This window comes from Alligator mississippiensis, chromosome 4, assembly GCF_030867095.1.
Source record: "Alligator mississippiensis isolate rAllMis1 chromosome 4, rAllMis1, whole genome shotgun sequence".
NCBI lineage: Eukaryota > Metazoa > Chordata > Crocodylia > Alligatoridae > Alligator > Alligator mississippiensis.
In genome coordinates, this window is record NC_081827.1 from 222,183,348 (window position 1) to 222,204,601 (window position 21,254).

Sequence of the window (21,254 nt, forward strand, 5' to 3'; positions counted from 1 at the left end):
GGGTCCCCTGGCCCCCACAGGGCATAGCCCCCCTGCATAGCTCATGGACTGACCCCCAACAGGGGCCACCGCCCCCCCCAGCAGAGCCCACATGGCCCCCACAGGGTCCCCCCCTTGCAGGGCCCACATGCCCCACCCCCGCTTGCTCCCCCAGCCCCCCCCCCCAGATTGCTGCCCTGCCTGCCCCATCCCCCATTGGGTCCTGCAGCCCCCCAATGGCTTCCCCACCCAGCTCCAGCCCCCTGGCACTTAAAAAAAAAAAAGCCTCACACACTCAACGGCAGTAGCAGGGGCTCTGGGGCCTTGTGGCAGAGCCCTCCCACGCAGCATGGGCCAGTGGGTCACAGCGGGGCTCCCCAATCGCCCCCCCACCCAGTCCTGTCCCTGATGTACCCCCGCCCAGCCCCAGCAGATCGGGACTCAAAAAAGCCCCACACTCACTGGCAGTAGCAGTTGCTGTGAGGGTCACTGGGGCCTTGTGACAGTGCACCCCACACAGCACGGGGCAGTGCCCTGACCACCTGGCACCCGCACTACCACTTCCCCATCATGCATGTGTGGCAAGGGTTGGCAGGGCCCTGCACGGCTCCACGTGCTGTCGGGGCACTGGGGTTGCTGCAGCTGTCACCCAGGCCCCATGCTGTGGGTGGGGGGGGGGGGAGAAGAGGAGAGCGCGCGGTGCTCTGCCACATGGCCCCAGTGACCCTGATGACAACTGCTACTACCAGTGCAGGATTTTTTTAATTGCTGGGATGCTGGGGTTGGGCAGGGCAGCTATCAGGGGAGCTCAGAGGGCAGATAGGGGATGGGGGAATGGGCATGGCAGCAATGGGGGGGCTGGGGGAGTGGGCAGGGCCAGTGGGGGTCCCCCCCCATTGTCCCCTCCCCCCTCCTCCAACCATGCATACTTACCTGCAGGAGCCCGGGTCCAGCTCCCAGCGGCTGGCATGCTGCCTGCCTTGCATGCGCAGGCAGCGTGCTTCAGCACCAGGGCGAGGGCCAGCCATAGAGATGCTCTGGCTGGCTACCAGAGTGTTTCTGTGGAGGACTGAGTCTCCATTTGCCTCAGGGCATGGTCCGTGACTGTTCCCTGCCTCTCTTTTCCCCCCTGCATTTTTTTTGACCCCTGGATATCCAGGGGTCTAATCTGGTCCCCGTGCTGCAAATCTGCAGCACAGGGAAGGTTTTTTTGTTCCTGCACGTGCCTCTTGCAGCATCTCAAAGGGCTTTGAGATGCTGCAAGAGGCTCATGCGCATTTGTGTGGATGTGTCCACAGAGTCTTAAGAGGCACACGTGGTTCCACTTAATTGAAAAAAGTGTTTGCAATCCTTGACAACTTATTTCGGAGCAAGTAAAAATGTCTGCATGATACAACACGGGGTTGGGGGGCAGGAAAGAAAACAATTTAATTCAGAACACAGGTAAGGCTGCCACTAGAACAGATAACCTTATTGAGCAAATGCAGTAGTCATCTCCATCAAACAGAAGATGAAACTGTGTAATACCAAGTTTAATATGCCTCACCTACACTACTTCCACTAATCCAACCCTGACAGGACTATTAGCTTTCCACAGCCTGAAACAGCTTCCAATTAGCTATCAGTAAAAAAACACAGAAAACAAACCCCACCCCCACCCCCAAAAAAAACAAAACCAAAAAAAAAAACCAGTCCAAAAAGTGTTTTTCCTCCCCTTCAAATATAGAGTACCTCCTTCAAAATTACCATGACGGAAGGTCTCTAAAGGCATTACTGAGTCCTCTAACACTGACAGGTTTTCCATTCAATATATTGCGACTCTCTGTGACACTGGTAACAAGAACAATTAAAGAGCCAAAAGCCAAACAATCCCCATAGTATTTGATAAAAAGATATTTTAAAACTAAATTTGTTGGATAACTGAATGCACATCTAATATAAGCAAATCTCTCCAAAAAAGGCAATTTTCATAAAAGATCCAGATTTTAAAGACAAGTGGAAGACACGCCTAAGAATTCCACATTTCTACCATGTTTCTAATGCTAGTACGTGCAAGGCTATAAGAGCAGAATTTATCCTTGCTTGTTCCACTATAATTAATGGAGTAAATTAAATAATGCTGTAGCAGCCTTGCGTCCGCCTTTTTTCCCCTGCCCTTAGTCCTCTTGAAAAGTACGGGACTAACAGTCCCAGAAACCGAAGATTTATTTACAGAGCAAGCATAGACTACAACAGTGGAAGCTTTCCCAACAGGGAATACCTGTAAGGATAAAATTATCATTCATTTTCAGTAAACACTTCATTTTCTGCCGTTCTTGCAGCAAAATATTTATTACATTAATATTATCATTATGACAACGGCTAAAACAAGAGAGCTACAGACAAGGATGCTAATTTATTTTCAAGTCCTGATTCACCAAAGCCAAAACTAAGAACTAGACAGAGATTACTTTTAGTTGGCGCACAGACTGCTCAAGAACTTTACAAATAGGGACTGGATCTGAAACAGTAGAGGTAGAAGATACATGATCACCAATGATGTATACCAAAATGGGAGTAACGCTGCCTCCTATGCAAAGAGCCCTCAGGTCTAATTATTCATAGTGCTCAACAAAAATGTATAATTTACATTGATTTCATTGTAATATATTTGCAATTCATGAAATTTTCTTTTATTCAGATTAGAAACATATGTATTTTGAACACACAGGGTCTGAGGTCTTCTTTCTGTGTCAGGGTGAAAGAAAAAAACAAATTTTGATTTAAAGGACCCAGTTTCATAAAAAAATGCCAGTGGGCTTTAAAGAGTCCTCATAATCAGTTTACATTACTTCACAAACTTTTATAATTTGTCTTTGCTTCCTTTCCCACTTAAAACTGGCCATAACATAATATAAAATCAGTCACACTAGTTAAAAAGTCCTAAAGTAATCATTGGTGGGAATATGCGCCTCATGTCTGTCTCCCAATTAAAAATATACAAATGGAAGGTGTATCAAGGAGAAGATTCAAAACAACTGGAGAAATAAAATAATTGTCCAGATTACTAATTAAATATGACATAAGAAAAAAATTAGATAAAATTAGGTAGACACTACGATTCCTAAATGGTTTGTGTAAGCCACAAGGCTGTGTTACAATAAGTGGCCTTATTGATTTTCCATCTTGCCCTGCCTTTCCAGGGGTAAAGTACTGAATATTAACACAGAGTGATCTATGACAACAAATACAATTATTTGGGTTCCAAGGTTTGTAATCTTGAACCAACCAAGTGCTATTGTTTAAGGAGTGCTATTAAATTTAAGGAGTTATTAAATGTCTACTTCTCTTGAAATGGAAACTTCTGCATTATATTTTGTATGTATAAATCCATGATAGAATTATGTGTCTTCCAGGCATCAGTTACTATAACCAGTTCTTTCTATTATTTTGTTAAATCAAACAGATAAGCAGAACTAAAAAAAAAATCTTTCTTCAAAATGCTAATATAAATTTATGCTGAACTTGATTTTCAGTATGTGGGAAATCTTGATTTTTTTATAAAGCACCAGCCTAATTAGAGCAACATGTGATGATAAATATGAGACAGCATAGAAATGAATAGATATTCATATTTTGCATATCTATCTGAACTATGAATTTCAAAGTAAATCTGGCTCAGGGAGATTCAAGCCATTTTCTTACAAAATCAATTTAACACGTTGTGACATTCACAAGAAACATCCACAAAAAGTTTTATCTGCACATCTGATACACAAAGGATTTCTGAAACACTCCTGCACATCTGATACACAAACTATATATGAGTAAAACCACATTTTTTTTTTTTTTTTGCATAAAACCCACATTTCAAGTCTGTTTTACAACTAGATTTCAGAGCATTCATACCATAGAAAGACTGCTTTAACAGTGTTTCTCTTTCTTGCATATAAATGTGCATATAGGCTGCACATCCAGAGTCTTACATGTCTTGTTGATGCTTACACTTCAGTCATTTCAAGGACCAACATTAAGGGAAGGAATTACCTTTTAGAAAGTCTGTTTCCTTGACCATTTTGACTTCAGATGAGTGATGTCTATATAATTCTGAAAAAATATCATTACTTCTGACCTGTTACATAAGAAAATTAATACCTGTTCTTTTACAGAAGCCAGAATGGTTGTGGCAGTGGTCTCTGATTCCATTCCTGGGCCTGATGAAGTTTCCTGGGTGGTCTGCTGGAGCCCCTCCTCCACCGAAGGGGTCTGCTCAGGAGCTGGCATGTTGCCTGCAACCAAAAAACAATATACCAGTTAGTATTTTCAGGAGATGAGTTTAAATAAGCACAAAACTTATCAGAAGTTTAATATTAAAACAAAACAAAACAAGCCTTGCGGAGTTTATATCCTGATATCTGTACATGCTGCTATAAAGATTTTGCTTCTTTGCCTATTTTTAACTAGAATGATGTTTAAGGCCTTAAGGTCAGGAAGAAACCAATTAGAAGATACAAGTTTAAAAGTCATCTTAAAAATAAATGCTTAGAAAATGACACTTTATGATACCAGGGAGCAAAATGCAAGCACTTTTTTAATTACATAAATGCTGAACATCAGAAGTCAACATCAAACAAGTGGAGGAGGCACATTAGAAATTTATCACACTTGCAATTTTCGATAAGGAATAACAATAAAGTATCATGAAATGAGCATGTTTTACAGCTACAAAATACTATGAAGTACTCTAAGTATTATTGATAAATAATTCGCTCTGTCAGCACTATCACAATTTTTGCAGAATAAGGAAACTTAGCAAGGTTAGTTGAACTGCTCTAGGTTTGTACACAGGAAGAGAGGCTGACAGACCTCAGATTAGCATTCAAAAATTCTAAGGCTTGTGACGTCTAAGGCTGGAGAGTCTAAATCGGTGTTTCCCAAACTTATTAGACTTAAAGTCTAGGGACAGACATTCAGAAAGCCCAAGCCTGAATTGATTCAATCTTTGCAAGTTAGTTTAACCTGCACAGACTGAACCAATTTGCAAGTGAATGGACATTCACTTTTGATTCCAGAAATGCAGGCACATGCCTGCAGTGACTCTGGCTAGAAGCCAGGGGGTGCTAGAGTAGCCCTCCATTTCTTCTCATAGCAGCTGCAAGGCTGAATGGAAGCTGACCTGGGGGTGTGGCCAGGCTCCCACAGGGGCTAAGTATGATTGGGGAGGGGTTTAAACCTCCATCCTGGCCTGTAGGGACCCCAGCAGGGGTGTGCCTGGAAGGGGAGGGGAGAAGCAGCCCTTGCCAGGCTTGTCCCCAAGGCCAGACACCTGCCTGGGCAGCGCCTCAGGCGAAGGGGAGCTAAGTGGGGGATTAAACTCCCCTGTCTCCCCTCATGGGCACTGGGACCCCAGCTGAGGTCTGCTTGGCTTTCCTCCCTGCTCATGTGGTGGGGAGCCTGGCTAGAGCTGGCCCACATGGCCTTGCCATCTGGCCTGGGCTGGGGGGCTGAGACGAGCTGGCCTGCAGGCACTGCTGAGAGCAGACACAGAGGGGCCAGGCAGGGGCCAGGCCCTGCCCAATGGGCTGCGGCTGAGGCTGGGGCCGTGGGAGCTGCGCAGCCAGATTGCTCCCAGCTCCCTGCACCCAAGCTGGCAGGGCCCTTCCCAGCCAGCTGCAACTCCGTGACAGCCCAGCTCGGCGACATGGGCTGTTGGCTGGCCAGGCAGCAGGGGGGCAGAGTAGGTGGAAGGCATCCAGGAGATGAAGCCAGAGAATCCATGCGCTGGGAAGAGGCCGCAGGGCTGAAGTTTCCACCTGCCTGGAGCAGTGCTGCGCAGCGTGGCAAGAGCAGGAGCTGCAGCTGGAGGTGAGGGGAGCAGAACAGCCCTGCTGGGCCTAGCCAGCAAGCAGCTTCACCTCACCTCCAGCAGCTCCTCCTCCTCCTCCCACTCCTGCCCCTGCTGTGCTGCTCTAGGCGGCAGGGAGAGGGTGGAGGTATAGCTTCAGCCTGGCAGCTTCTGCCCAGCGCATGGAGATCCGGCTCCAGCTCTTGGCCAACTTCCACCCACTCTGCCTGTCCGCGGGGGCTGCTCATGTGCTGGGCAGGTGGAGAGGATGGAAGGCACAGATGGCATAGGTGGGCCATGGAGTTTTTATAGCATGCTAGCCGGGGGCTCTCAAGTAGAAAAAAAAAAAAGTGTTGAAAACCTTTTATCTAGGGCAAAACTTAGATTCCAGAACAAATAAGTAGCAGTGCCAGGAACAGAAGAGGACTGAATTTCCAGTTTGTTTTCATTCCACCCATCCACTCTCTTGCTCGCATCTCAATTATATGCTGATTCTATATTTAACATTTCAAAACAAAAGTGTCTCTATATAGGAATGTTTAAGGCAGGCATAAGCAATAGAAGAGGTTCATAAGAAGTGTGTATTGTAGAAGTCCCAGAAATGTATTTTGTTTAGAAAAGTAATTTAGTTGAAATGATCTCTTGTGAGAACAACTGCAAAGAACAATTTTCCAGCTATTTAGTTGGTCTAATAAAAGATATTACATGTATCCAAAGAACCTTGTCTGCTCTTGTGAGATGGTAATTTTAACTGGGTTACTAAAGATCTCAAAGGCCTTTAACAGACCTTCAGTTTTTCCTGGGAGAGTCGCTGCTCTCCCAGGAAACCAAAAGTGTACAAATGTTCAGGCTTTTCTTCCCAGAGTAAAAATGTCCAGTCCAAGAGAAAAATAGCTGGGGAACTACTGTGGTTAAACCACTCCCAGGAGAGTGAATGTGTGGACACTCTGTGGCTTCTCTCAGAATACAACACAGTCCTCCAGAATCCATTCCACTAGAATACTATCAGTGGAATTCAACATCCACATCTTTAAACATGAGGAAGCAACGGAGATACCTTTTCAACAGTATTATCACCATCATATATATATATATAAAAGAAGAGCTAACCCCCCAGTACTTAAGTTTTTAAATAAAGAATCGTGATTTACAAAACAAAAGTTAGGCTTTTCTATTTATCTTCTGGTTTTTTAATCTTTTTTACAAAAATCCCTAGGTCTATGACTATGAGAATAAAAACATTAAAAAAAAACAAAAATACAAAGCCCGACAATCTCATGTAATCACTTGTTTCAACAAGATGCATGTTAGAAGTGGAGAGTTAACACCATCAAATATTTGTCAGTAATCATCTATGCACAGTGGGGCAGGAGTGAAAAACTGAGACAAAATATTTCCCTTTCCTAATGCATCCTTTTAGGTCAAAGTACTTTATTAAGTGGTCTATATCAACGTTTGACATTCAGTCCCAGGGCTCTGGAAAGTGAAAGTGGTGGCACTAGCCAGAGCCAGTGCAGACATGCCAGTGAGCTCAGAGAATTCCCTATTTACTGCATCATTCATTCATCAACATGGTGTTACTGTTAAAGGACTAAGGGGAGGGTTCAGCAAAAAGGTTTGGGGTTTGAAGAGAAGAACAGGAGGTCTGCCATGTTAAATCTTAAGAAAGAAGTGTGGGTTAGACAAGTACATCACAACCAGAGTTGGTGATTATTCTGAGCAGGGTCCAAAACTGAAGTAAGCCTGGTGCTAGGGAGGCACACAAAAATGTCACAACCCAACCTTTAAAGAAATAGTACCCCATGCACCCATACAACAGTTAACAACTACCATGATACACCATTTTTGCTTTGCCAGAGTACCAAAAACATAAGAAAAAAACTGTGTAAATGGGCAAGGGATACAGCAAAGAGAAGAGATAAAACAGACACAGGCATTATGCAGTCCAGGGCATTTTGCAAAGAGACACAGAGCTGAAATTTAAGAGAAACTTAAGAGAATTCAAGACTGCAAAAGGAATGTGGCAGAGTCAGAAAATGGGGCTGGTTACATAATTCTTAACAGCAGTAGTTGTATAGATCAGGGGCAGGAACAGAAAGGAATAAATGAAATTGCAAAATTTTCTCTCTTCTTTTATTTTTTTACTTATGCAAGTCAAATGCTTAAAAAAATTCATATAAATGTGTACACACACACACACACACATGTGCATCCACCCCCCTCTCCCCCAGAAAGGGCAACAGGACTGAAATAGCAAAATAAAAAATAAAATACATAAATTACAATGGAGTTCCAGAGCTGAAGAGTCAAGTGAGCGGACTTACTACATTTCTGCCACTGCTCTCCATTCCACCTTTGAAATCAGGATTTCCAGATTACATTTACCAATAAAACCAAATCCTAGTTTAGTACTACTTCTACTGTAGCTAAGGCAAGTCTTGAGCATCAGACAAAACCCACAAGAAAAGATCGGTAAGCAATTCCTTCCCCTTCAACAAGTGCATGTAATACTTCAGTAATGTCAAAGATGTTTCATATCAGAATCTGCAAACTTTAGCAAGGAAACAAGTGCAAGCTGACTCAGTATAATCAGGGGGAAAAAAATCAAGACATGGGCTTCTGCAACAAGCATACAGTATCACAGATCATCCTTTCCAAACTATGTTGCACATAAAGTATTAGCGCAATTCAACCTGCTAAGCTCCAAATCTTCATTTCTAGTGAAGTGAACCCAACAATTGCTTAAGTATCAATTGAAAAGTTTAACCTCCACAGCTCATAAAAATGGCTAAGCAGAAGCCAACTAGACACCAATAAAGAAGACAGGCCTTACTAAAACAGGGAAACACCTTGGATGCTGTTGGAGATCTGCTGTCCCAAGTCATGTCACAAACAAACTACTTGCTCATTGTCCTCTGTTATTTGTAGAGCTTGTGTCAGTTCTCCAAAGCAAGCTTCTTAATTTACGTAAAAAGTATTATTTTACTGTCTCTGATACAGTACAACCTCATAAATCCAGCATGCTTGGAAATTTGAAAATGCTGAATTTTTAAACTGGTGCGGCAGCTGGTCACGGAGTGGGGGAGGGGGGTAGCGGCAGCCAGTCCCGGAGCAGCTGCTGCATGTGGAGCAGCAGCACGGGGTGGTGAACGGCGGTGGCAGCCACCGCACGCAAACTTCCCCCTCCACATCTTGAGAAGTGGCGCCCTGTCCCTGAACAGTAAGGGGAAGTGACGGATTTTTGCCAATTCCAGATTTTTGATATCCTGATTTATGAGGTTATACCGTAGCAGAAAATCTACTCAAAAGGGAATCCGGGCCTGGCCTATGCTACATGAGTGCTGTTGGTAAAACTGTGTATGCAACTCTCTTGGCAGAGTAACATCAGCTCTATAAGCATCAGAAGACCTCTTGACAGGCACCTGAAAGACCACATGCCTACCTAGTGTTTCTGCTATGCTGCTGCACTCCTTTAACAGCTGGTGCTTCCTTGGCATGCATTATGTGCTCTGCCAACAGAGCTGCTGTAGTGAAGCCATCGGAAGCCACAGAAGCTCTGATGTGTTTTAGAGCAGGGGTCAGTAATATTTTGGGGCCAAGTACCAAAAAACCCTGCAATCCTGACTCGGAAGATTTTGGTATGCCAGGGGCAGATAGTGGCAGAGCCACAAGGGGCCTGATCTTTGTGGCACAACAGCCGCAGCCCTTGCCCTTTCCCTACTGTTTGCCCAGAGGCACACATGCAGCCACTGCCAGCAATGAGCTGGGGCGAGGATTCACTCACCCACTCCTGTTCCAGAGAGATCCAGATAGTTTCTTCTTGCCCTTTGCTCCACAATGCTATTGCTCCCAGGTCTGTCTTGCCAAAAAAACCTTCAGGCTTCTTCCATTCCTTTGTACTGAAGCTTGAGTCCGGGGCGGAGGAAATTGCAGGGGAGCTGGGAAGGGAGAACGGAGTGGGACCAAAACCTGGAGTAGGGCATGGTGGGGAAGCAGCTACCTCACCACTCAGGGGCCGGGCGGATAGGGTGGGGCCACCAAACAGAGCAGGAGAAGGCTCCTGCTGCCCCTCAGCCCCAGGTGCGGCAGAGCCCATGCTTCTCAGCCCCACTGGGCTGTGTACATGCGTGTGCATGTGACATCCAGCACTTTGTGCGTGTGAATGTGCGCGTCTGACTGGGGCAGCTGGGAGTGGGGCACACACCCCCATTCTTTACCCCCGGGGGTGGGGGCTGTATGGTGCCAGAGCCTGAGAGGACCCCACCTCCTGTCTGCCCCCCTCCCCATGTATGCACGTGCGCGCGCGCACACACACACACACCCACCCCTGCTCCTTCCTCCCTCCCCATTGCTGCAGGAAGCAGCAACATTTCTTCTTCTCCTCCTTTCTCCCCACTCAATGAAAGCAGGGTGGGCACTGGGTGACAGTACAGAAGGGTAGGAGTGGGGACAGGAGGCTCCTTAGGGGGTGGTAGGTGATGACAGCAGGCAGCAGGGAGTGGATAGCTATCAGGGTAGCACAGTGCAGGGGCAAGGGCAAAGCCTCTGGTGCCTGAGCACTGCTGCTGCCACTGCTGCTGCTCCCCCTGCACCACCCCCAGCACATGGCCTCTGCAGGGGCACCTGCTACACCAGCACCACTGCTGCACCGACCCACATGGCTGTGGCAGGGCTCCTGCCTCTCCACTACTGCCATGTGCAAATACGTGCCATGGGGTGGTGAGGAGGCAGGGAAGGGAAGGGCACCTGGAGCTCAGTGCAGAGCAGCGCCTGCAGCAGGAGCCAGGACAGATGGAGAGGAGAGCAGGGATTGGGGTGGGGGAAGAATGGAGGGGGGAATGGGTCCCTCCCCAACCTCCTACCTGTGGTGTGCCAAGCAAAATGGCCTCACATGCCATGCTCTGGCACATGTGCTGGCAGTTGCCGAACCCTGTTCTAAAAGGCTTCCTTGGGCAACTGGTGCCTCCTGATCGCCAACTGGGGGGCGGGCAGCAGCTGATCCCTGCCAGTAGCAGAAGTGCTGGCGGCAAACCCGGAAGTGCTTCTCTCAGCACTCCCACAATCTCAGAGGAGCACTGGCTGTCGCCCCCCCATTCCCCAGCTGGCAAGGGCCAATCTTGGGGGGGAGGGGGGGGCACGTCCCCCCAATGGCAACTGCTGTCTACTTGCAGAACTGTTAGCACGAGGTTTGTAAATTTAAGATACTGATAAGAGCTCTTCATATTATTTCTTTTCTATCACCAGCTGTTTTTGCTACTCTTAAGCAATCTGGATGCAGTACTATGAGTCTACCAATTGGCTGAAGTAGTTTAGTAGGTAAAAAAAACCAAACCAATCTGGCTCATTGCTTCAGTTACCCATGCAGATCTTCACTAACACCTCTTCTCTAAATTGCTGTCTCCTGTGCTCTTTGGAGGGGCATTTATATATTAAACTTGGGAAAAAATGTAAGCTAAAGTTTGTATAAATATAGGTTTTTTTGAGAATTTCTATGTACTCCATATACTCAGCTGTTTGCAACAGTCCTTTGAAAGTTGGAATGAATTGAGGTTAGTGATATGTCCTTTGTTTGCCCTATAAAATTATGTTCAACTTCATTTGTTTCACATTACTAATCAGCATGCAGTACAGGAGAGGACTCTCTTTATTAAGACAATTATTTACAGAGATACAGACATACAAGCTATATGCATACAGATTATTCTCTGTGCTCTTTCCTCCAAGTTCCACATGCACAGCTGAGATAAGCTCTTAGAAAAATCTCACTATTAACCTTCTGTGGCTTGCTAAAAATAAGCAGAGAGGTAGTTAGCCACATTAGTCTTAAATCAGTCAGAAGGCAATGCTGAGACGCACCTTATAAAATAGCTACATCAGAGATGCATAAACTTTGTGAGCCCAAACTCACTTCATCAGGTGCTGCATTTGATTAAATGAGCTTGGGCTCAGGGTGCCGCCTGTCAGCAGCCTGTGGAACCTGTTGTGGGAAAGCAGTGTGCGGTGGCAGCATGGGGCGGTGGCACGCAGTGATGGATGGCAGCAGCAGCGTGAGAGCTCCCGCCGCCCCATGTCTGGCCAGCCAGGCGACACCTGTGCAGCCCACAGAGGGACACCGCTGCCCTTGCCCCCACTCGGCCCTGCTCCTAAGAGGCGGTGGCGCAAGGTGGTAAGTGGCGGTGCTCCATCCCCTCCCACCCATGCATACTCCCTAGGACCTTTTCTTGTACCCCCCGGTTGACAACCCCTGGTCTAAGGTATACCTCTACCTCTGCCATACTAAAAATGAGCAGCCTGAACAGCTGAGCCTATGCCAGTATCCAAAGAACAGGATACACCACACTAGAACTTTACTTGATAGACAAGTTGGATCATCAGAACATGAAGACAAGGGAGCGTACTGAGCTCCTTTTCAGCTGAGTCATCCCCACCCCCACCCATTAGGTCAGGAGCTTTCCAAGTCCCTGATGTGAATGAAGAAACACCAGAAAGAGCCAAAGTATGCTCCCCTGATGCACCTCTTGACACACATCCCTAGTACCCTTCAGACAACAAAGAGAGCAGGAATATCTCAGCTTTCTGGAGCTGAAATTTTTCCTACCACACAAATTAAAGATAGTTCTAATCCATTTCTGGATTAACAGACTTCTTCCTGAGCTCATGTGATCTTATTTAAACTTGCTGCAATGCTGAAGGTTTAAAAGATAAAAAGATGAGGGTACCTATAACAGCATTTTTTTTGCCTTAACAGCTTAGAATGTTTTTTTAATACAAAAGAGCTAGATTCAAATATTGTTTCGATTATAAAGTCAAGGAATTGAGTTAAAGAGGTCCAAATTTTGTCCACTGAACTTCAGTGTGGTACCCTATGGTAAATGTTTTATATATGCAGTTATATGATCACACTTAAAAGAATCCCTGCATCTTTCCAGTGTACACTGGATACACAATAGAACAGAATTAAGTTTGCAAAAGCCAACCTTGCATCCTAACTTTCAAGCATTTAAGTTTACAACCTAAAAGAAAAAGTTAACTTTTTTTAAAAGAAAAAAAATAGTTTAGCTTATAAAATATGATAAAAATAACCAATTAGAGTAACAAGATAACAGAATAATACAAGGGTCAAATGATACAGGGTCAAACTTCAGAGAAAGAAAGTGTCAAAATTAAGGATGCACAGATCAAGACTTTTTTTGGCCAATACTGAGGGCCGATTATTAACCAGCCATATTGGCCAATACCAATCCGACAGCCATTATGCTGCCCAGCAGCTTGGAGGGCAGCATCTGGCTAGTAAATCTGTGACATGAAAGGGGAGTGGGGAAAGGGTGTGGAGAGGGGACGGGACAGATCGAGGCCCCGCACGGTGAGGGAGTGAGAGGGGTTGGGACAAGTGCTGCCTAGCCAGGGCAGAACAGGGCAGAGCCACAGGCAGTTCATCCAGGGGGCCACAGGAAGGGAAGGCAGCTCCCACTGCTGTATGCACCCCTGGGGGAGGTATGGGGGGCATGGGCCCCCCTGGATTTTTGTCTGGGGTGAGGATGGGCTGCTCGCTGCGGGCTCAGGGCTAGGGGCTGTGCTGGGCTCTTCCTGGCTGGGGTGGGGGGGAGGGGGAGGAAGGGGCTGGGCCAGGGCTGTGCTTAGGGCGGGCAACGGCAGCAGTGTGGGTGGGAGACTAGGAAGAATTTGGGGGCGACTGTAGCCCAGCATGTTGCCCCCCCTCCAAGCACTGCCGCCGCCTGCCCTGAGCACAGCCCCAGCCCAGCCCCCTGACCAGGAAGAAGCCACTGCAGCCCCTGGCCCTGGGCCTGCAGTGGGCAGCCCATCCTCACACCATGTACAAATCTGGGGGGGGCACATGCACCCTATGTCTCCCCCAGGGGCACATGCAGGGGTAGAAACTGCCTCCCCTCCCAACCCCCCCAGACGAGTTACCCGACACTCCACCCCACGCCCCGCCCAAGCTGGGCAGAGCTTGCTCCTGCCCCTGCCCCAACCCCATTCCCTCCTTCACCATGGGGACTTTGATCTCCCCACCTCCTCACAGCTTTACGAGCACTCGTGGTGCTCTGGTGAGGTGCCAGAGGACTGGAAAAGGACCAATGTGGTCCCCATTTTCAAAGGGAGGAAGGAGGACCCAGGAAACTATAGGTCCGTTAGTCTTACCTCAGTCCTGGGGAAGCTCTGTGAGAAAATTATCCAGGAGCACATCTGTGAGGGACCAGCAGGGGCAACCAACATGGGTTCATAAGAGGCAGGTCCTGTCAGACCAGCCTGGTTGCCTTCTATGACTAGGACACAAAATCCTTGGACGCAGGTGTCATGGTGGACGTAGTCTTTCTGGACTTTAGGAAGGCCTTTAACACTGTCTCTCACCCCATTCTCATTAAAAATTAGGCGACTTTGGTGTCGATGCCTACACAGTCAGATGGGTCGCAAATTGGCTGGAGGGCCGCACCCAGAGAGTGGTGGTGGACAGGTCATTTTCGACCTGGAGGGATGTGGGCAGTGGGGTTCCCCAGGGCTCGGTCCTCAGTCCCACACTGTTCAACATCTTCATCAGCGACTTCGACGAGGGGGTGAAAAGCACCTTGTTCAAAATTGTGGATGACACTAAGATGTGGGCATGCTAGAAGAGAGGGACAGGCTACAACTAGATCTGGACAGGTTACAGGGGTGGTCAGATGAGAATAGGATGGGTTTCAATACTGACAAGTGCAAGGTACTGCACCTGGGGAGGAAGAACCAGCAGGCTGGGGAACCTACAGGCTGGAGAACTCCCTTCTTGTCAGCACAGAGGCAGAAAAAGATCTTGGAGTCATTACTAATTCCAAGATGAACATGGGCCGCCAATGTGAGGACACGGTCAGTAAGGCTAACCATACCTTGTCATGCATCCACAGATGCATCACAAGCAGGTCCAAGGAGGTGATCCTCCCCCTCTATGCGATATTGGTCAGGCCGCAGTTGGAGTACTGAGTCCAGTTCTGGGTGCCACACTTCAGGAGGGATGTGGACACCATTAAGAGGGTCCAAGTAGGGCCACTCGCATGATCAGGGGGCAGCAGGGCAGGCCCTACGAGGAGAGGCTATGGGACCTAAACCTGTTCAGCCTCCACAAGAGAAGGCTGAGAGGGGATCTGGTGGCCACCTATAAAAACTTACCAAGGGGGACCAGCATGCTATGGGAGAGTCCCTGTTCCCCCGAGCACTACCGGGAGTAATGAGGAATAACGGCCATAAGTTGACTGAGAGTAGATTCAGGCTAGATATCAGGAGACACTACTTCACAGTCAGGGTGGCTAACCAACTTCCAAGGGAAATGGTGCTCGTTCCTACCCTGGGAGTCTTCAAAAGGAAGCTAGATAATCACCTAGTTGGGGTCGTTTGACCCCAGCATTTTTTCCTGCCCATGGCAGGGGGTCACACTTGATGATCTGCTCAGGTCCCTTCTGACCCTACCAACTATGAAACTATGGCAATGGACCCAGTGGCAGCTCATACATGCTAATTTGTCTTTGGTTATCTGCAAGATGAGCAAGGATGGGCATTTCATGGGAGAAATACCAGGCATTTGCCTGATTCCATGCACAGAAAAGCATGACTGTGTATATGTCCATCTCTCCCTCTCTGCCAGTATTTCCTGCCCTGAAAAGGTGTTGGCCACAAGCAATATAATGTGTCCAGGCTACTGTGGGCCAGGGAGACTAGAAGTGACTGTTGGGAACAGATAGCCATGGCCACCTGGGACAGAGAGCAGTGGCAGATGAACCTGTCCCAGACAACCTTGTCTCAAGTGCTAAGTTACCAGGATGAGGGAACGCTTGACTGTAAAGTCCACTGCCAGCACAATATAGAAGCTCACCAACCCTGGCATCTCCTGCAACCGCCCCCCCCCCCCCGGTGCTGCAATTTGAACTCCCAATTATAGCATACATATACCTTCAGAGCAGCTTCCCAGCCTCTGGTTGGTATAAAGATGAGGTAGAGACAAATGTCATGTTCCTGACGCACTCCAAAATGAATTTTCAGGTAACTGATTTTTTTTTTTTTTTTTACCTGTATTGTTATAGCATCACAAGAGTGCTGAATCCTGAATCTACATATTTTGGGACTTGTTTGTATGTGCCATTTTACCCCATATCTAACTAGTTTTCCTCAGCAATAGCACAGTCTTCTTCCATAGTTCCCGCCTGCAAGTACCAGCAGATCACCCAACTAGCTGGAATCAAGTGAATTGATAGTCCCCCAAGTCTAAATTTTGTCAGCTTGTAAAGAGACTGCTGATTTCATCAGCTACATATTCATTTTTATTTTTCAAGATGCAGCCTTTGATAAAAAAGGTGTACTGGCCATGTTCTTTGCATTCCAGAAAAAAATGCACATGTGCAATATTATTTAAAAGGGATTCTCTTAGGAATACTGGCTTTCTTACATTATCTTCAAATAAACTCATTTGTGCACTACTTCTGATGGATAAGTTGGTTAGAAATGTGGGACTACACCAATGTTATAACCACCTTCTGTATGCTATGTCCAAGTAAGGAAATGTTTTACTAGAGGCTAGAAAAAAAGGGGGTCTCATTAAATTGCATCTGAAGCCTGGCAAAAAAAGAATAAGAAATGCCAACGATAATAATTTAACCATCTAGATGTTATCTTTCATTTCTTACAATAGCCCCTTATTCACATTTTTTGAAGGACTTTGATTTGTTCCTTGAACTCAACTCACTAAAAATCTTTTTTTCTTCATTTAGGCTTTGTTTTTATGCTTCATATGATCCCTTAAGAAAACCATTTATTCTCTTTTTGCTTGCTAGTAAAAAGCTAATGTTAAATTTATTAATATCTTTTAGGTTATGAAGTATTATTTCAGGAGAGCTAGCATGCAATATCATAGTTTTTCCCATTATGAAACAGATGGTTACTCTTTGGAACTCACTTCACATCCATAAAATGGATTCTCTTGGTAAATTTTCAGTAACTTCTTTTTATTCCAAGGTTCACATATTTTCATAAAAGGAAGAAACTGTAGGGGTTTTTTTGCTGCTCCTCCCCATACGCATATAATATAATCAGCTCAGCCATCATCCTGTAGGAACAAGAAAACTACTGGATAAACGACTTCCTGGTTTACAATTGCCTTGTGTTCCTGAACTCCTACAGTTCTGTTTTTCATGTTTCTAATGAGATTATTGTTAAATGACTACAACAAGATCAGGCCCCAGGGGTGGCCGTGACACCCCCAGTGGCCACATGATTTCTGCCCTACTCCAGCTTCTAGTATACCTTCGGTTTTCCATCTCGCCTGCCATGGCTTTGTTGTAATAATTTGATTATGAAACAGGAGGCTGTTTATGGGTCCTAGAGTGTCTGTCTTTCAGTCAACAGGTCCCTCCCGGACCTTGCTGGTTCCAATCCTACTCTCAGGTTCTAAGTGGGCCTTCCTGATCTGTCTATGCTCCAGTGTATCTGTTGTCTTAAGGGCTATTCATGGTCTCCTTCTCCTCCCGCAGGCACACCCATGCTTTGCAGATGTTACTGTTTAATCACTTTAATGTCAGGCCTCTCCAGGCCTCCATACCCTTGTTGGGGCCTTGGCCTTCTCAGCTTCCACCCCTTTCCTCTAGCTGAGTCCATAGCCCAAGGCCCACTGTTCTGAACTTCAGCTGTGGGGACTCAGTCCCTGTCTCACCTCTCTTGGTGAGACTCAAGACTCGGAGCCACACATGCCCCTTGGGCACCAAAGTGGTCTCCTCATCACCCCTTCTAGCCACACCCAGTCCATTATTTTAAAAGCTTAACCAAAACTACATGGCCACTGGATGTAACCAAAATATACCCATACTAGGTCCATACCTCTCTGCAAGCTATAAGCTGTTTACTTGCAACTCTCAGAGCAGCTCATGTATCAATCAGTCTCCCTCCTGCAGTACCCTTGCTCAGGAGCTCCTCTCCTTGCCATCTGCAGGGTCAGACTGGCTGTCTGGTCTTATGTACCTCTGAAGCCCTACCCCTTCTGGTCAGGTGGCTCCCCAGCCATCCTCAGGGGTTTCCACTTTGGGACTGATGACCAATCTGCCTTACCTTGCAGCAGCTTAGTTTACCTGCTTTCAGCCCGTGGATTCTAGGCTGTCTAGACACCTGTCTTAGTGTAGCTTACTGCCCTGCTACTACTTCCTGGCATAATCGTGTCCTGAGAGGTGGCTTCTAATCTGTAGGGCTACTAGAGTGCTGGCTCACGAGCAGTTAGTCTGTTTCCTAGCTTCCAGCCCTCATGCAACCAGCCCAGCCTTCTGCAGCTTCCTCTTAAAGTAAAAGGAACCCTCTGGCTCCCTGTTACAATAACCAAATACAGGCAGTCCTTGACTTATGACTTTGAGCTACAACAAATGTCACTTACAACGTTTATAAATTGACACCCTATTTCAACACTGCAATGTGGGTTTCAATTTTATGACAGTCAATACAGCTGTGTTCAGCTGGTAAGTCTTGTAGTGGAAGGGAGAGGGAAGGGAAGGGGGGGGGTAGATCAAGGTCCCTGCAGTGAGGGAGGGACTGGGACTCGGGCCAGGGCAAATGCTGCCCAGCCGGGGCCGGGTGGGCATGAGACCGAGCTGTGGCTCGTTGCGGGGGGGGGAAGGGGCAGGCAGTGGCTTTCACCGCTGTGTGCTACTCATCTGGTGGCTTGTCCAGCAGTTCCTGCTGCTGCTCCTGCCACTTATCCAGGAGGGAATGGGGGAGGTGCCCCTGGGGGTGGGGCTACAGTGGGCTTGGCTCCAGGTGGGCAGTGAAAGCTAAGGCAAATTTCTGGGTGGCTGCAGCTCCCCCATAGCCCTCCCACCGCTCACCCAGCCAGGGCAGGGTGGGTGTGGCATGAAGCCATAGCTCGTCCAGGGGGCACGCGGAGGGCAGCTCCCACTGCTGTGCACTGCTTATCTGAAGGCAGTGAAGCAGCTCCATCCCGTGACCATCCCACCCCAGCTAGCTGAGTGGGAGGGCATAAACCCTGCTCCCAGCACCACCGCCTCCAGCATGCAGTGCAGCCCAGTGCAGACCTGGCCCCACCCTGTGCAGATGCTGGGGCACATGCTGCTCCATGTCCTCCTGGACAAGCGGCGGAAGCAGCGGCAGGAACCGCTGGATGAGCCACCCAACGAGCAGTGTGCAGTGGCAGGAGCCACCACTCTCTCCCTCCCCGCACTGCCCCCCCAATGAGCTGCAGCTCAGTCCCATGCCCTCCCAGCACCAGCTGGGCAGTGCTTGCCACAGCCCCAGTCCCTCCCTCACTGCAGGGCCTTTGATCTCCCTCCACCCTCCCCTTCCACCACAACAGATTTACCAGCTGGACTCAGCCATAATCGAGCATCATAAAGGAAGCAATCCCCCATTTATAACAGTTCCTATGGGAAAACTGATTCCGACTTACAACGTTTTTGACTAAAGATGCAGTTTTCAGGAACCAATTGTGACATAAGTCTGAGGACTGCATGTATTTCATCAACTAAAAGCTGTATACAACAGACTTTGGTTTAAGGAAAAAAAATGAAACAAGCAACTCAAATAACTGCTCTCTTCCAAATCTCTATTCTGAAGAACTTGATAGACAGCAATAAAAAAAATGGGTGCTAGCCTACAATTGTGTAAGAATCTGTACTTAATTTGGGCTTTAAGTAGTCAAGAAAAGCCTGTCATATTTTAGAAATTTTGGCCTAGAATCATTAATGGCAAAAATAATGAGTTTTGGAAAATTAGTAAGGGTAAGGCATGATTCGAGATGCAATTGACAATTACATCACAGGCAATAAGAGAATTCTCCAAGCATGTCAAAAGTATGTGGAAGAGGAAAAAAACAACAGGTCCCTTACAAAATGCAGAGGGCAATCTAGTTACAGACATTACAAAGAAGATGCCTTTTTCACTTCAGTATTCTCACAAATGGGCAGCTACCAGATGATCAGTGCAGTTGCCAGCCATAACAGGGAAAGAAACAAACAGTTTAGAGCAATGGAAGAACTGGTTAAGAATTACTTAGAGCAGGGGTGGGCAAAATACGGCCTGTGGGCCTGATCCAGCTTGAGAGGCCATTCTATCCAGTCCGTGGGGCCCTAAAAAAATTTTGAAAATTGGAATTTCTCTGCCCTTGGTTCCTGTCAAAAGTGACAGAAACCAAGGGCAGTAGGACTGAGGGGAATCCTTGGCAGGCTCCTGCAACAGCAGGGCCCGCCCAGCCCTGCCTCCCCAGCCGGAAGCCCCAGCAGAGGCTTCTGGCCTGGGACCATGCAACTGCCCCAGCCACCTCGGTTAAGGGGGGAAAGGCAGGGAAGGAGCTGGTGCAGAGTCCGGGTAAAAGCAGCCCCTCCCCTCCCCCCACACACCATGGCTGGCACCCCACACTGCAGCCACTCGCAGCTCGCCTGGGCTGCCTATGCCTGCTCAGAACAGTCTTGCAAGGGCTGTGAGTGGCTGCAGAAGGGAGTGCAGGCCACAGGGCGGTCAAGGGGCTGCATTTCCGTGTTCCGCACCCTGCCGGCGAGCAGGGGGTCAGGGCTGTGTACTGCCCGCCCCGCCTATAGCGCAGGGCTGGGGGGCACTGAGAGTGAGTGGGTGCGGGAGCATGGGACCTGCACTGGTGTCCCAAGGCCAGCGCCAGCAGGGCCCAGAGCAGGGCGATAGGTGCACAGGGTCCTGGCCAGCAGGGGCTCTATGGAGCTGGGCCAGCTCCCCCTCCCCCCTGCTGGTGCAGCCTAGCCCAGCTCCACAGACCCCTGCCAGCCTGCACCCTGCAGCCTACTCTGGGCTGCACTAGTGCTGGCCCTGGGATATTGGTCCCAAGATGGTGACCAGGGGTGGGGCACCTGTCAAGGGGTTGGGCTACCCATGTGGCCCTTGACAGCTTGCTAAAAGTGGGTAAGGGGCCCTCTGCCCAAAATAATTGCCGGCCCCTGACTTAAATCAGCTACATGCTTTCAAATTGACTGGGCAAAATGAGAGACAACCTAGGATACTGAAGGATTTGGTGGACATAATTTCAAAGCCATTGCCTACCCTTTTTTGAGAAACTGTGGAGGTTGGGTGAGGTTCCAGATTATTGGAAAAGGGCAAACATAACGCCCATCTTTAAGAAAAGGAAGAAGAAGGATCCAAGGCACTAGAGACCAGTCAGCCTCATCTTGATACCTGGAAAGATTACGGGGCAGTTCTTCACGGAATCTATTACAAAGCACCAAGAGGAGAACAAGGTAACCAGGAACAGCCAGCATGGATTTACCAGGAGGAAGCCTGACCAATTTGTTATCTTTCTATGATAAGGTGATAGACTGTGGATGGGGAGAAAGCAGTGCATGTAATATACTTTAAAATGCTGCAAAACCATTGACAGTGCCTCCTATGACATTCTCATTAAAAACCTACAGAAAAACAGACTAAAGTATTACACAGTGGATACATAACT

The 21,254-nt window shown here is 47.6% G+C and overlaps 1 protein-coding gene across 5 annotated transcripts in view; it reads right to left on the bottom strand.

Moving 5' to 3' along the window:
* PKP4 (plakophilin 4) overlaps positions 1-21,254 on the bottom strand; it is a 272,331-nt gene that overhangs the window by 179,103 nt on the left and 71,974 nt on the right. For 3 of the 5 annotated variants that reach the window (XM_059727364.1, XM_059727362.1, XM_059727363.1), the window contains exon 2: positions 4,114-4,247. In XM_059727364.1, coding sequence (XP_059583347.1) covers positions 4,114-4,242 — 129 coding nt within the window. In that variant the 5' untranslated portion in view covers positions 4,243-4,247. Of the gene's footprint in view, positions 1-4,113; positions 4,248-21,254 lie in introns of those variants that run through there. The other 2 variants (XM_059727365.1, XM_019480299.2) reach the window with 2 other exon arrangements.